This window comes from Schistocerca nitens, chromosome 9, assembly GCF_023898315.1.
Source record: "Schistocerca nitens isolate TAMUIC-IGC-003100 chromosome 9, iqSchNite1.1, whole genome shotgun sequence".
Classification (NCBI taxonomy): Eukaryota; Metazoa; Arthropoda; class Insecta; order Orthoptera; family Acrididae; genus Schistocerca; species Schistocerca nitens.
The window spans coordinates 472,796,590-472,813,233 of NC_064622.1; the positions used below are offsets into that span (position 1 = coordinate 472,796,590).

The window sequence follows — 16,644 nt, forward strand, 5'->3', positions numbered from 1 at the left end:
GCTACGGTCCCGCACACCGTTAGGCCGTCTTCCGCTCACGCCCCAACATCGTGCAGCCCGCCTCCAGTGGTGTCGCGACAGGCGTGAATGGAGGGACGAATGGAGACGTGTCGTCTTCAGCGATGAGAGTCGCTTCTGCCTTGGTGCCAATGATGGTCGTATGCGTGTTTGGCGCCGTGCAGGTGAGCGCCACAATCAGGACTGCATACGACCGAGGCACACAGGGCCAACACCCGGCATCATGGTGTGGGGAGCGATCTCCTACACTGGCCGTACACCACTGGTGATCGTCGAGGGGACACTGAATAGTGCACGGTACATCCAAACCGTCATCGAACCCATCATTCTACCATTCCTAGACCGGCAAGGGAACTTGCTGTTCCAACAGGACAATGCACGTCCGCATGTATCCCGTGCCACCCAACGTGCTCTAGAAGGTGTAAGTCAACTACTCTGGCCAGCAAGATCTCCGGATCTGTCCCCCATTGAGCATGTTTGGGACTGGATGAAGCGTCGTCTCACGCGGTCTGCACGTCCAGCACGAACGCTGGTCCAACTGAGGCGCCAGGTGGAAATGGCATGGCAAGCCGTTCCACAGGACTACATCCAGCATCTCTACGATCGTCTCCATGGGAGAATAGCAGCCTGCATTGCTGCGAAAGGTGGATATACACTGTACTAGTGCCGACATTGTGCATGCTCTGTTGCCTGTGTCTATGTGCCTGTGGTTCTGTCAGTGTGATCATGTGATGTATCTGACCCCAGGAATGTGTCAATAAAGTTTCCCCTTCCTGGGACAATGAATTCACGGTGTTCTTATTTCAATTTCCAGGAGTGTATTTTAATACATATATAAAAAGGGGAAATAATGTTACCAAACATTACAAAAGTTCTTGATTGATTTACTTAAACATTTTACACGATATTCTAATCGGTCCATGTATTCTTCTTCAGACAGGCTCAGCGTACTCATATCCTCTCTGACCTGATCAATGCACTGGAGTCGTGGTCTTCCCCGTGGTCTTTTGCCTCTAATATCTTCCTCCACTACCTATCTGATGACCTGTCCTTCTCGACGCATTTCATGTCCATACCACTTCCGTCTTCTTTCTCTGATCACTGCCACGATGTCCATCGATTTGTATAGTTCCTGAAATTCACAGTTCTTTCTTTTCCTCCATTCGTCTCCATCCTTCACTGGCCCAAAAATTTGTCTGAGGATGGCATTCTCAAATGTCAGGAGTTTTCTTTCCATCTTTTGGGTGATGGTCCAGGTCTCTGCTCCATATAAGAATACAGGTAGTATTATTGTCTTTTAGATCTCGGTCTTTGAGGATCTCGATAGAAGCTGGGACTTTAACAGCTTTCCCAGAGCAAACCTTGACCTGTTTCCTGCTTGTATTTGTGCAGTAATTTCCCGGTCTATCTCGTACCTTTCACTGAGATATTTAGTCTTTTACCCTTTCAAAGTCTTTGTCCTCCACCTTCAGGGGTCTGTCATCATTCTCTCTGCTAACTAGGAGGTATTTTGTCTTATCCATATTCAGCTTCAGGCCTATTTCCTCTTCCATTAATGTTCTTGCCATTTGAACCAGGTCTTGCCCTTTCTCTGCTATAAAAACTACATCATCCACATAGGCCAGGGTGTTGATCCTTCTTCCCAGCTGTATTCCTGTCTCTAGGCTTGCTACCTTTCTCAGGGCTCTCTCCAGTACCAGGTTAAACAGGAGAGGGGAGAGGCAGTCTCCTTGTCGCATTCCAGTCCTCACCTTTAACTTCTTTGATGTGTGTCCACTTACTTCCACCATGCATGTTGTCTCCTGGGTGCATATCTGTGTCAGTTTTATGAGTTTTCTGTAAACTTGAGCCCTTTCGAAATAAGAAAAAACACGCATGATCTACATGTTTAGATTGTGTTACAATACTCCTCTTGTGAGCCTTAGTATGCGCTGTAATGCACTGTTGAGACTCACTGCCACAATCTTTGTTGTGGACACATTATGACAGACTTCTCAGCCGTGCCATGCAAAGACCTTTGTCCACATATAAGTTTGATTCAAGGAAAGCTAGAAGCTAAATGCTGAGGCATCTGCTATGCTGCTGAAACAATGTTCTGAATAAATGAAGCAACGAAGCAACGTTGCTGAAGTACTTTTTCAGAAACTTTTTTCTTGAAGCATAAAAAATAAAACTTCACATATTTTGGATTTGCTTGTTTTTATGCTATGCCTTTGTCCTCAAACAATTGCAAGTAAACTACTGGTTAAAAATATTTGTTCATTTCGTATTGTAAGTCTCGCTTCACATTATGATGAGATGGTTATCTTCTTGTTATTTATTATGATACATGAGCAAGTAACTAGCTGATGTTCAAAGACCTTGGAGTGAATTAGGAGTGTGATTTGCTGCTGGTAACATGAGGGCAGCAGAAATTGTCAGACTTCAAAATGCACCCCTCAACCATCTATAGAAGTATTTTGAAATCTTGTATTTCATCTACAAGAAATTTTTGAATTCCATTCAAGAAGATCACGCCAATGTCTTTAAGAGCTTTAAAAAGCCTAAATCTCTTTTTCATTGGTGGTGATTTGTTTACTAGTCTTCTGTATAATTTAGAAGTGTCCAAACAAATAATATCTTAGGCCTTACCACACAGAGAATCGTGTTTGCATCTAGATTTGACTCAAAGAAAGCATAAAGCTGAGTCATCTGCTGCAAAACCTTTTTTTATATAAATGAAGTAGTGCTGCATCCCATTCTATGTTTTACTCTATCCATAAATAATTGTAAATCACAGGACTTTACATTTTCCCACTACGCAGCTGTTCTGAAATGCCTGCAGTCAATTAGATATCGCTCAGGCAACTTGCATGTCCCTAATTGGTTATCCAACTGGAAAAAGGGGGGCTACAGTGGTAATGTGGAATCAGAGCCACATTTCATTTCTAGCAAATCTCCAGATCACTGAATGGGGAATGTTAGGTTGAAAGGCTGAGTGAAAAATAAAAAGGACCAATTCGGATTCAATCCTACAACCTCTTTGTTCTACTTAAAAGCTTTACCACTAGACCATTGCACCAGATGCAAATTTGGTCATGCTTTCTGCTATTTCAACGCACTGTTGCTCTCTCGAGTTATGACTGCTGTTCGCTAGGTGGCAGCAGCATTGTTTTCACAACATGACATTAATTAATCATAATTCAGACAATTTGTGTGAAATATTTATAAATTATATACAAAAAACTTCCTTTATTAGTGAAAACCGGATCAAAATACCCATAGCTGTTCCTGATATTAGCCTGCACATACAGACGGATGCAAGGAGGCGACTTGAAATTACAGATGTAAGAGATATATAGAAGGGAAACACTGTTACCAAAAATGTCAAAGTACTTGACTGATTTACTTCAAATTTTCATTCAAACAGACAGACAAAATATGTATTTGTTTAAACAGCAATGTACCAGTTTTCTGTTAATACTGACTGCAAGAAACAAAATTTTCTGATCTAAAAATGTACTGCTTGTTTCCTTTAATTGTATGTAGAACAAGGCGCTATAGCCAAGTGGCTGCAGGACCATCATCAAATGCCTTTCACATCTTGTGATGGACACTGTCACAGACCTGAACATGCCACTACCACGGACACTTCTCTACGCTGATGATACCATGTTGGCTGTGCGAGTACAAATTCAATCTTCAGCCTCAAACACAGAAGGGGAACAACTGACGTGTGCAATACGGCTTACAGCTCCACAAAAAGAAAACATCAGATCGACAAGAAGTTGGAACCGTCAATGTTGATGGGCAACATCTACCAACAATATGAAATTTAAATTAGCCTGGTTCTACAACTTACATATGAAGTCAATGCATGGACACAGGCAGTCTGGATTAAATAGCAAATGACAACAGGTGTGTCAGCTGCGATCATCGGATTAAGGATCATCAGAAGTCAAAGATTTACGCAACTGCCATCTGTTCCATTGCTCCCCATGGCACGGAGTGTGGGCTAGCTGTAAAAGACGTAGAATGATGATTGGGAGTTATGGAGACTAAGATGCTTAGATAGACAAGTGGCACCACTTGACTAGATTATGTTTTGAACAACACTAGCAGGAATTGCTACGACATAGCACTGATCCAGGAGAAAATGTGCAAAAGCCGTCTGCGATGGATATATATATAACATTCCACGTGGGAAAAATATATCTAAAAACAAAGATGATGTGACTTACCGAACGAAAGTGCTGGTAGGTCGATAGACACACAAACAAACACAAACACACACTCAAAATTCAAGCTTTCGCAACAAACTGTTGCCTCATCAGGAAAGAGGGGAAGGAGAGGGAAAGACGAAAGGATGTGGGTTTTAAGGGAGAGGGTAAGGAGTCATTCCAATCCCGGGAGCGGAAAGACTTACCTTAGGGGGAAAAAAGGACGGGTATACACTCGCGCACACACACATATCCATCCATACATATATATGTGTGGATGGATATGTGTGTGTGTGCGCGAGTGTATACCCGTCCTTTTTTCCCCCTAAGGTAAGTCTTTCCGCTCCCGGGATTGGAATGACTCCTTACCCTCTCCCTTAAAACCCACATCCTTTCGTCTTTCCCTCTCCTTCCCTCTTTCCTGATGAGGCAACAGTTTGTTGCGAAAGCTTGAATTCTGTGTGTATGTTTGTGTTTGTTTGTGTGTCTGTCGACCTGCCAGCACTTTCATTTGGTAATTAAATATGTCTGCTTGTGTCTGTATATGTGTGGATGGATATGTTTGTGTGTGCAAGTGTATACCCGTCCTTTTTTCCCCCTAAGGTAAGTCTTTCCGCTCCCGGGATTGGAATGACTCCTTACCCTCTCCCTTAAAACCCACATCCTTTCGTCTTTCCCTCTCCTTCCCTCTTTCCTGATGAGGCAACAGTTTGTTGCGAAAGCTTGAATTCTGTGTGTATGTTTGTGTTTGTTTGTGTGTCTGTCGACCTGCCAGCACTTTCATTTGGTAATTAAATATGTCTGCTTGTGTCTGTATATGTGTGGATGGATATGTTTGTGTGTGCAAGTGTATACCCGTCCTTTTTTCCCCCTAAGGTAAGTCTTTCCGCTCCCGGGATTGGAATGACTCCTTACCCTCTCCCTTAAAACCCACATACTTTCGTCTTTCCCTCTCCTTCCCCTCTTTCCTGATGAGGCAACAGTTTGTTGCGAAAGCTTGAATTCTGTGTGTATGTTTGTGTGTCTGTCGACCTGCCAGCACTTTCATTTGGTAAGTCACATCATCTTTATATATATATATATATATATATATATATATATATATATATATATATATATATATAGTTATAATAAAGGGAAACATTCCACGTAGGAAAAATATATCTAAAAACATAGATGATGTGACTTACCAAATGAAAGTGCTGGCAGGTCGACAGACACACAAACACAAACATACACACAAAATTCAAGCTTTCGCAACAAACTGTTGCCTCATCAGGAAAGAGGGAAAGAGAGGGAAAGACGAAAGGAAGTGGGTTTTAAGGGAGAGGGTAAGGAGTCATTCCAATCCCGGGAGCGGAAAGACTTACCTTAGGGGGAAAAAAGGACGGGTATACACTCGCACACACACACACACACACACACACACACACACACACACACACACACATATATATATATATATATATATATTAAACAAATGTTGTATATACAACTGCTATATCTATGAGCAGCCGGATACCAATATGCATGTTGTAACCCTGGAAGAAATGGAGACACAGAGGAAGCCACCAGCCAGAAGAGCTGCCTGCAGAGGAGTAACCTAGACTAACAGTAGGTGAGTGAAATGCAAGAGACACACTGTGGACAAACGAAAAACAGCGACAAGAACCAACAACCTAGATGACAACGAATTGTTAAGCTAAGCCATTGCCATGCCGCCACTGATGATGACAAGACCCAGAGCAGCAGAGACAAATCCAAGATGTGACCAAGGACAGTAATCAAGTGACAAGCAGGGTAGTTATCAAAACAGTCCTAGTAAAGCAAAGAAAGATCCAACAATATCAAGTGCAAGCACTGAACTGACCAGCTGTGCACTGGACGGTTGCCTCTATACCAGCCACGTGAACACTATTGGCCACTGTATTCACGTGACGTGAGGAGATGGCGCACTTACCATGTGAGTACAGCAAAGTGTGGCCACTGTGTCCCCTTACTGTCACTTAAGTTCAGTTCCTCTGCTGGGCATTCGACCTTCGTGGTAGCTAACACCAGAACAATGTGCTATACTGTTTTCTTCCTCACAGTCGGATTTCACAGAAAATAGGAAAGATGTATTTCTGGCTAATCGACTTACGATTGAAATACTAAAATAGCATATGACTTTGCAATAACAATAAACAAGGCTCAAGGCCAGAAGTGCTGGTGGTGGTGGTGGTCGGGAGGGGGGGGGGGGGGGAGGAGATGGACGAAGTGGTTTGAGGAAATAGAGACTGGAAAGGAGGAGACAGACACAGAGGGTGGTAGGAGGTGATGGAGAGAGAGATAGGGGGAGGAGGTGATGGACAGAGGAGGAGGAGGAGGAGGAGGAGGAGTGTTGTACTTGTCAACCCGTAAAAGGTCTGTTTGTCACCATGTCCACCCCATTCTGTTACGAGCTCTGTGACTAACCAGCAGCAGCCACCTTGTCACAATTCATGGTTGTGTCTTGCTATAGGCCGTCACTTCCATGCAGTAGTAACAGGTGTCTGCTCATTACTTTGAACAGAATATAGCAATATGCTTGGCACTCGTATCTTGCAATATGACAGCAGGTCACCTGCATTAGCCATGCACATGTTGTTTTATAGTTGTATAACATCAGTTTAATAGTATCCTCTTTCATATTGATTTCAGAATATATCTCTCTTTCTTATTACTTCAAAATCTTTTTCTTATCAGTTTTGCAAATTCTTATCACCTTTCTCCTTATCCAAACAAATCAGCAACCTGTTCTGTCAGACATTGCAGATGTCTTACACAGTTGGACAACATATAGGAAATCGACTTAAAATCTTGGTGTCCTGTTCGTATTTATCTCACCCACAAACTGGGGCAAGTTGTTCTCATTTATGTTGCCTGGGATTACGAGAGCTGTACTAGACAGCGAAGGTGTGGCAGCACAACATGTCCACTTGAGTTAAGCAACATACTGTATCTCCACACTCTAAGGTATAGGATTATTGATAAATAGCTGTCAGATTTCTCGCAGCTCTATAAGTAACAACACTGGCAACAACACATAAAACTGTAATGTAACAAGTTTTGGCTGATGTTGTCATCGAGCATCATTTTGAAATTATGTGGAGACCTACTGCTTCTAGCAGCTGTTAGAGCTGTACTGGTAGACATGTGTTACTCATCAAGTAGATGTGATTTGCAGTATTCTGAAAATGCCTTGAAAGACTAAAATTCATGCTGTACCCAAGAAAGAAACTGTACAGGGTGATGTAACTGTAAACCACTCAAAGGGACCAATTGGCTTTAGAAATGATTTAATATAATTGATCACAATGCACATAGTGAACAAAGTTACAAATGAAGCAATGAGTATGGATTACCCCTTATTCAAAGCTTTTGAGAAGTTTTTGTCATATTTCCAACAAAATTTGTACAAGCAACTCTAGAGAAACAACGTATTCAACCTGTGTTAATACATCAAACATTGCGTCAATGGCACAACTTCCATCAGACTTCAAGATGTTGGGAAATTCAGAACAATACGAGAAATCTGGCAAGTGGATTTTGTATCAACAAAATTGTTCTTAGCAGCCTTATGCAAAATTTTCAGATCCTTAAACTGGAAGGAGGGAAACATGTTAACAGAAGCCAACAACTGGATGGATAGCTAAGGAAATAAACGAATAGTAAAAATCGTATGAGTTATTTTTGTAAATTATATAGTGTCTTCAAATGACATTGGCAATCACTGTGAAGAATGGGGAAAATGGATCAGGGAACAGATTGGAGTGGAAGATGTCATGAAAGATTTAATGAAAATGAATTGCGGGTGTGTGGGACATCCAGTCAGGTAAATAGATGGGAAAGGGACCAGGGAAGTTCCTGGCTAGTTACAAGATGTAAGAAAAGATAAAAGACAGCTGCCTAAGGGAAGGTGAAGCACACGGCTGCATCATGAATCCTTACAGCTGAAGACTACAATGCATGAAGAGGTCCAGAGAGAATTTCTTTTTCAGTAGTTGATATCAAACCAATCATGTCTATGACAATTACTTGTGCGTTCACAATACGGACAGCTCCAACGGTGATACGCATATATCATCTCCCACACAACTAAGCAATTATCTTCCTGATTTAGATATAAATACTGATACCTACTTCACTGTTGATATAGCATCACCGACCTTTTCAAAACCATTTGGCATAAATATCTTCCTGTCTCCTAAGTGAACAACACTGTCCACCGGTATATTTAGCAGTTTTTAAATAGACCTTGAACACACTTTATAATCACAACGTATATCCTAATAATTATCACCTGTTTTATTTGCCTTCAATACTATAAAATAATTTGCTTATATTGCAGCTAGCTAACAAAAATCACATTATATAAACAATTTGCCTAATGATTTAAATGCCCCACTATCATAGTTAAAACTGCCTATGATGAACAGAAACATACATATTTACAGCAGAGCATTTTCTTTCTTGCAGTAAGTTTAAACAAAAAATCTGTATAGTTGTGTTCATCTGAATGTTTAATAGAATATCGTTTAAAATTTGAAGTAAATTACTCAAGAACTTTTCAAGACTTTTGATAACAACATTTCCCCCTCTACGTAATACATATTTATTTATATACTATCTAAATTTAAAAAATAGGCACATAAACACGGAAGTATTCACATGCAACATTGTGTCAAAATTTCAAAGCAATCGACTGACTACTTTTTGAGTTTCGTGAGGATAAACATGTGCAGGCTGAATTTTTATACATAATAATGGTAGTAAAAATGCAATACAGTCCCTCTAAATTATGATCAGTGAAGCAATTATTATGGCAATGTTGTTAGTGCCTAGCTACAGGCTACCAACTAAATTCATTAATCACATTTCTATGTAAATATACGAGGATTCTCACGAGAACAAAGCAAACATGAATAAAGTAATGCTCGGCATACAGAAACTTATATTATTACTTTGAGTGATTTTCTAGAAAGAGAGATGGGTGCTGAAAATTGCAACAGAAAAAGGAATGTATTGAATGAATGCAGACCCTGAGAATGTGTAAAACTTATCAACAGTAAGTGATAACACTGCTGGGAGATGTAGTCTTAGCAGGATTGTCTCTTGAGTTACTGGAAGTAGGTGGTCTAGTAGTCTCTCAAGACATGGACTTGTATTCTGTATGAATGTGGTACATATCCTTGTATGGCCATTCCAATTCAGATTTTTTGTGGTTTCCCTAAATTGCTTAAGTTAAATGTTGGGACAGTTTCTTTGAAGAGGACATTGAAGACTTCCTTTATCCATTTGGAGCTTGAAATCCACCTCTAATGACTGTCATTACTAATACATTACACTTTAGTCTCCCCTCCTTTTCTCTTTTAGTCTAATCATAAAGATGCATGTCATGCTAAATTCATGCAGTATAAGAACCAGTGAATGCTGAGGAAACCTGAAAGTAAATCTCATTATCCTCTGTTTCCTATCACTCACCATGCAGGATGCAGCAATTGGACATCATCTAGATTGCAGCCCACTTGAGCACGTGAAAGTTTAAAAAGGACAGAATGGTCAATCTCTGAGGAGTCTGTCATACTGCGACATTACATTATATGTTGCTCAGAGAGTATTGCTTCTGGGGAAGTGCACTAAAGATGGCAGGATGCCATAAGAAAGGGGGTACTGGACTGCGCAGTGTGATCACATCAAGGGATGACAGCTGTCTTGTCTACACAACCATAATGTAGCATACAGCTTCATCTACAGTGTTGGCTTGACACTGGAACATTATATTGCACATGTGCTTATCTGTGTTAATGCTCTGGCACAACCTGCTGTGGAACGGGCAGTTAATATGCATGCTGTTGCCTCAATTTCCACTGTCAGAAACCACAAATGCTTTGAGATTGCAACAGGCATACAAACACAGTTAATGGCATGATCAGTGACCAAATGTTGTCTGTTCAGAAAAGTGCACCTTCAACTTGCCCCACAGAGATAGTTGTGTTCTGTTATGGTAATTGCAATGTAGCAACGAGTATCAAGCAGTAAAGGAGAAAATTACCTTGTCTGATTGTTTAGGGCACCATCAGATACCACAAATTTTATCAATTTCATCAGATACCACAAATTTTATCAATTTCTACAAACTAGGTGCAATCTCAACTACAACCACTACCTCAGAAATGTTTCATCAAAGCTCGAGGTACAATCAGTCCTTCGGCCAGCTTCATCTGCCATATTTGATCACCAGGACAATGCTCAGCCATATGTAGTGAGAAATGCAAGAACCTTCTTTGTAGAAAAACAGGTACCACTGCTTCCCTTGCCTTCATGTTCACCCGATGAATGTCACCAGGATACAGGTGATCAGAGCAACTGCTCCCGCCCTCTCCCCTCTCTCCCCCATCCCTCCTCTCTCCCCCATCCCTCCTCCCTCCCTCTCCGTGTTGGAAACAATCCTCCAGCAATCACTATTGTGTTGATGTATTGTGTGTATTGTGTTCTCACATATAAATAGCACAAAAGGATAGTAATATATCTCCAGGACACTACATAAGTCCCCTGCCATGAGATTTAGAGCCTCTGATCACAGCATGTAGGGTTCCAAGGACAGACTGAATACACAAAGTAATACATTGTGTAAAGTCCTGTAACCTTAATTACTTTTATACTGTCATGTGCCTAATCTGAAGTGTAAAGCTCATTTCAGTCACATGAACCCAATTCAACATTGCAATTTTCATAATAATGACAATGTGTATCTGATGTTCTATTTTACCTTAACAAAGGTCAGTCATTTATAAAAGTACACTCTTTTTCATTTATCTTTATTCATGTTTTACTAATTTTTGTAGTTTTCTAAACATTTGTACTAGTGTTAAAATCTACTGCCCTATATACTAGAGACCAGAAAGTGACATCAGCCACAACTCCCGGTGATAAGAATAATGCTATGTTGCTTACATGGCATTCACATCACTCACAAAACATAAACTATGAAAAGATGAGCCACAATAAAAGTACAAAAACTTTACAGAGTTAGAGAACTACCCAAACACTACAACACATATCACTTTATTTTATTTTTACCAGTGTGATCTGACATATTCGACTAAATCTCCTGGAAGTCCCACCTTTCACAGAGTTATCTTGGTCCCAAAACTGTAAAACAAAAAGTTTTTACACTCTTTAACATATGAACTAAATTTAATTTAATTTAGTTTGTAATGTTGTTATCCACTGGATTGTTTTACCCATCTGAATACTAAATATAACGCAGGAGGTGTTACTGTCTCAATATTTATTTCCGACACCACACACTAATAAACGAGAGGGCATATTACTAGATACTTTAACAAGTATGATGACAGAACAATACAAATACTATCCATCAAGTAAGCAAAGGAATTTTATTTTATTTTTTACGCCAACAGTTGCTAAAGGTAACTGGTGATTGTAAGGTTTGCCTAATTCTGAAATTAATGTCAACCATCAAAAGGTGGCAAACAAAATGTGCTATTACAAGTATTACAATAAACGTAGCAACCATAAGAGTATTCACAGAAACACACATGATGCAGTACAACTGAGTATACTTTAACTGGCAGGAGTCTTCACAGTTGAAATGAAGATACTAGTCAAATGATGTGAAACAATTTTGCTCTATATTTGCTGTATATTTTGTTTGTTAGTTTTCAATGAAAATTGAGATGTGTTCTTGTAGTATACGAAGTGTACTTATCTCACAGACCTCCCAGTTTCAAATTGTCTTGAAACTAAGGTTAATTTTGGAATCACCACTTATTAACTTACACAATATTAACATTTTTTTTGTAGAAAGCATAGAAAATGCCCCAAGGGATTGGAACTAATAAATTAAGTCATCAGAACCACTTATTGTTAACAATGGCGAAATCTGTGAGCTAAACACACATTATTCTCTCTTTAAAAAAAAGTGGATGAAGAACTGTGTCTCTGTTAGGGACGTCCTCACTATTAAACTTATTTTTCTGTGAGTAAGAGACTAGTGTTGGTTTTTCAGCCAAATGCCAAAAACAGATTGATTACAACATATCTATCTCAGCAGTTCTTATGGCCCTGGCACTGGTCCTCCAGTAAATTTACAATAGTGCCCTGCTTGTTCCTACATTCTAATGTTTTTTGCTGACTGTATAAAGCTAAGCCAACTGTACTTATGGAACAACACGTCTTCAATTAATTTCTGAAGACATTTTTATGAGGCAGTATCTTTGATGTACCGTGTCAGTTCTTTACACCAAACAGGGACATAACTTACTCATGAACAAACAGTAAGTGTTTCTGATACCAACATAAGTAACAAGTCTGTTAAAATTATGTTCACTTAAAACTCACTATAGAAAAAAATCTGTCGTATTCTTACCATAATTTGGAAGAAGGGATGGTTAAGGGCTTCTTTAATACTGATTCTTTCATTTGGGTCAACTACAAGCAGTTTCCGTATTAAATCCTTTGGGGGCTCTGGAAGATAAAACAAATAATTTCACCAAGTTATTTGTAAATATGACATATAAAAAGTGAATAACTAAAAGCCTTAGTAGAAGTGTAACTACAAAATGTCTATTATAAATGTTGTGGGAAAGTTCTTGCAGAATGTAAAGGAGACCACTGGGCACCAAAAAGCAGAAATGCTGAGTTGTCGATAGCCACACACAAAAGAAGGAAAACATGCTAGCTTTTGGAGTTTTGACAAGCTAGAGTATGTACACAACCACACCCACACACATGCAAACAGACACACACACACACACTCTAGCTCATGAAAGGATAACTCTGAAAGCTAGCAATTTTTCCTTCTTTTGTGTGTATCTATTGACAAGTCAATTCTTCTGCTTTTTGCCAAATGGCCTCCTTAAATCCTAAAGTATGAAATATCTATATAACAACACTGTGTAACATTTTGAAACTTTTTAAATATGTAAAATGTGACTAAGCCATAAGTGTGTGTGTGTGTGTGTGTGTTAAACAAAGCTTCCACTATTTGGTAAGTTGTCTTCTTTACTCTAGAGAACTTTTTACATTCAGCCACAACTATCCTTACCAAAATTGATGCAGTGAAGTTTACAGGAAGTTTATATTCATTAATAGTAACTGCACCAGCACAGATAATCAAATTTTTGTTTTAAACAGCTTTGTGTGTTTCTCTGAACCTGACCGACCTATTTAAATTCTTTCACAAGCAACCTGAAAGCCATGTCACATTTCCACGGCAGGGCCATTATCATTAACAGGTAAATATACCTTCTATTACTGTTTCTATGACATGGTTAATGTAGTATGCAAGCACTGTGATGTATGATTGAACGACTGCATTTATTTTATTTGCTGTTTCCAAAATGATGATTTTTCAGCTGCATTGTAAAATGCAGCATTGCTCAGTTGGGCATCATGTTTACCATATACAGCATCAAACTTACTGATGGGCGTATAATATAATTAAATCTATATTTCTGTTACAAGCCAAGTTAGGGATACATTGTCCACATTAATCTAAATCAGAAGATGTAACAGAAAGGTCAAAGCAGCAAAAGGGGTGAGAAAATGTGGAGGTTTGTGCATGGAGGGAGGGAGGAACGATATCTGAAGGAAGCCATTTTTATGAACCACCGAGAGTTGCTGAGAAAACCTTTATTCACTTTACTCAAATTTAACATATATCAGGTTCACTGTCAATGATATCTTTGCTGGGTCCTTGTATTTTTTGCTCTGTGTGATGATCTTTCCCTTGGTCCAGTTGGTTTTTCTTCTCTTTGGTGATGTACTTTAACTTTTTGTTATCTTCTTTCACTATCTCCACCTGGCAATCTCCCTTTCTTGTTTGGCCATTGTTTCTCTCATTTGATGGTTTTCTATTGTTTCCTTTTCAGCAAACTTTCAGTGTATTCAATGACTACCTCCTGCTGTAAACTTATTTTACTATCAATTATTTTCTGCATGTCTCCCAGAGGCCAACTGGCCAATTTGTCTACATCCTATACTGAGACTTTTCAACTTATTCTAGTCCGTTTTCTCTTCACTAGTCTTCCTTCTCGCATTTCTTCACCAAAATCATCTTGTTTTCTAAACCTAAATCACAATACTTACACTCCTTCCACGAGTTTGCCCCGTCTCTAACCAAACAACAGTCCTTGTACTTCTCTTACTGTTCTATTCACCCCTTGATACCATTCCTAAAAGTTTCAGTATCCAGTTATGACTCACTGTTCCACTAATCCCTTCCTAACGCCAAACTGACCAATCCTCAGCCTTACCCTTAAAACAGCCTCTCCTCTTGAGGTCGGAATGATCTGCTCCATCTTTCCAATCTACCCCTTTTTTTTTTCCTCCATGAGGATGCAACCAACAGATTCGATATATGCTTTTAGCTGTGTATATTAGGGTATGGGAGTTTGCCTTCTGATGGTAAATTTAGGCCAGTCAATCTGCCTCCTTGTAGTTTTGCAGTTTACTAAAGTAAATATTTTGCATACTGACCTGTTGTAAGGGTGGTTGTATTGTGCACTAAATAAGAAATTCCAAGAAAAGATATGAAGAAAGAAATCTGTCAGTTGGATAAGTAACATTTAAACTTATCACAAAGATTCCAGGAAAATATGTTTTTAAGGATCTCCAGAGAAACGCACAGTCATTCTGCTGAAGGATTTCAGAACATTGCTTGAAAAGGGAGAGGAAGTTTTAGTAAAACTTCGTTCTACAGTGAGTTGAATAACATTTAAAGCACAACAGAGAGAAACTTGTGGAGTTAATAATGTTTTCAAACTGAATTTCGAACGGTTTCAAAACACTTTTTCAGGTTTTATAGATTTCTTCCTACCTTAATTTCAACCAACCATGTTGAGTTCCAAATTGACAACAGTGCTATTGTAAGAGAGGGTATGAAGGATCAGAAAAATATCGACTTAGATTTGTGTCATCATTAATCAAAGTAAGCCATCTTCCAAAAGACAGCAGGAAAATCAGTGCACATTCATGAAATGGAATCCATCAGTTTGAAAAAGAGGAAGCAACTGTGAAAAGCTCTGGCTGAAACTGCAAAACAAATGTGAGGGTATGAGAGGGTGGGGGGAATGCTGCCAACACAACCACCACCATCCAGTTGACTGAGATTGGACAGAACATCAAGGCTGAGAGAGCGGTGGGGAGAACTGAACTACTTTATTACTGAAAATACAACCGTGCCCAGTCTACCATCTAATGCCAATGTGACAGTTCAGAGAGTAACACTAGAGCAGATCACAGTGATTATGAAAATTGTGAAATCCTGACAAATTATTTTAAGCCACTCCTCAACACCTACCAGCACATTGGACAACAAAGTACTTTAAGAAAATGCAGGTGTCCATTCAGAGTCATCTTCAGACAAAAAGGATAAACTTACTCCTCAACAACAATGCACAGGATAAAGAATTAACAGTACAAGAGAGTACGCTGGAGACAAATTGCTGATAGCCTTATGGGCCTTATTTAAAATATATGAGAAAACAAGGTTTATGGGCCTCATTTAAAAGATGTGAAAAACCAAGATCTTCCAAATGGTTGAGTAAGTGCTCTTAATTCCTCCCACTCTGTAAGAAAGATAAGAAACTACTGAGCCATTTACCTCTAGCTTATTTTCCACGAAATTCTATCAAATTCTCTCCAGAGTAGAGTAGCAGCTAGGTCCACAACTGGGGCTGAGTAAGGCAGAATAGTGGGTGAGACTCTGGGCTCACATTTGAGGATGCCAATCCAAATCCCCATTTCGCCATTCAGAATCAAAGCATCTGTGGTTTGCCTAAAATGCTTCAGGCCAATGCTGGGATGATTCCTTTTAAAATACAACTGATTTCCTCTGCATTCCACCTCTAATGACATGATCAGTAGAATAACCCAAATTTCCCTTCTTTCTTTTCACACCTGGGAGAGTACTAAGAAGAAAGGACATTCATGTGTAGGACATATGTTAAATAGGAAACACACCTGATGCTCAAGATCTATGTCTCAACTGATCGACTCCAATGCTTAGTGGAGTTCAAAAGTCAAGTTATTTTCCTGATTCAACCACTACGCAAATCAGCCAGCTTCGGGTAAAAGTTGAAAGGGTTACAAATCTCAGTTGGACAAAAAAATCCAGTTTAACAGCCAACATGTGAGCTACAAATAGACTAAAGAAAATTGAAGAGAATTAGAAAATTGAAACATCTAGCTCTGGACTCATGGCCATGGCACCTTATACTCATTCCTTCACAGCATCAACAACTCTTCCATCTGCTTCACCTGGTCCTCCTCAACTCAGGACAGCACCTTCCTGGAGGCTGACCATCTCCTCTCTGATGGCTCCATCCACACCTCTGTCCACATTCAACTCACCAACCACTCACAGTACTTGCATTTTGAA

At 39.5% G+C, this 16,644-nt stretch overlaps 1 protein-coding gene across 4 annotated transcripts in view; it reads right to left on the minus strand.

The window, feature by feature from the left end:
• Positions 1–16,644, minus strand: part of LOC126202927 (phosphorylase b kinase gamma catalytic chain, skeletal muscle/heart isoform) — a 137,925-nt gene that overhangs the window by 29,619 nt on the left and 91,662 nt on the right. For 3 of the 4 annotated variants that reach the window (XM_049937017.1, XM_049937016.1, XM_049937019.1), the window contains 2 exons: positions 12,631–12,728; positions 11,319–11,390 (listed from right to left, as the gene is read on the minus strand). In XM_049937017.1, the coding sequence (XP_049792974.1) occupies positions 11,319–11,390; positions 12,631–12,728 (170 nt within the window). The remainder of the gene's footprint in view (positions 1–11,318; positions 11,391–12,630; positions 12,729–16,644) is intronic. The other variant, XM_049937020.1, reaches the window with a different exon arrangement.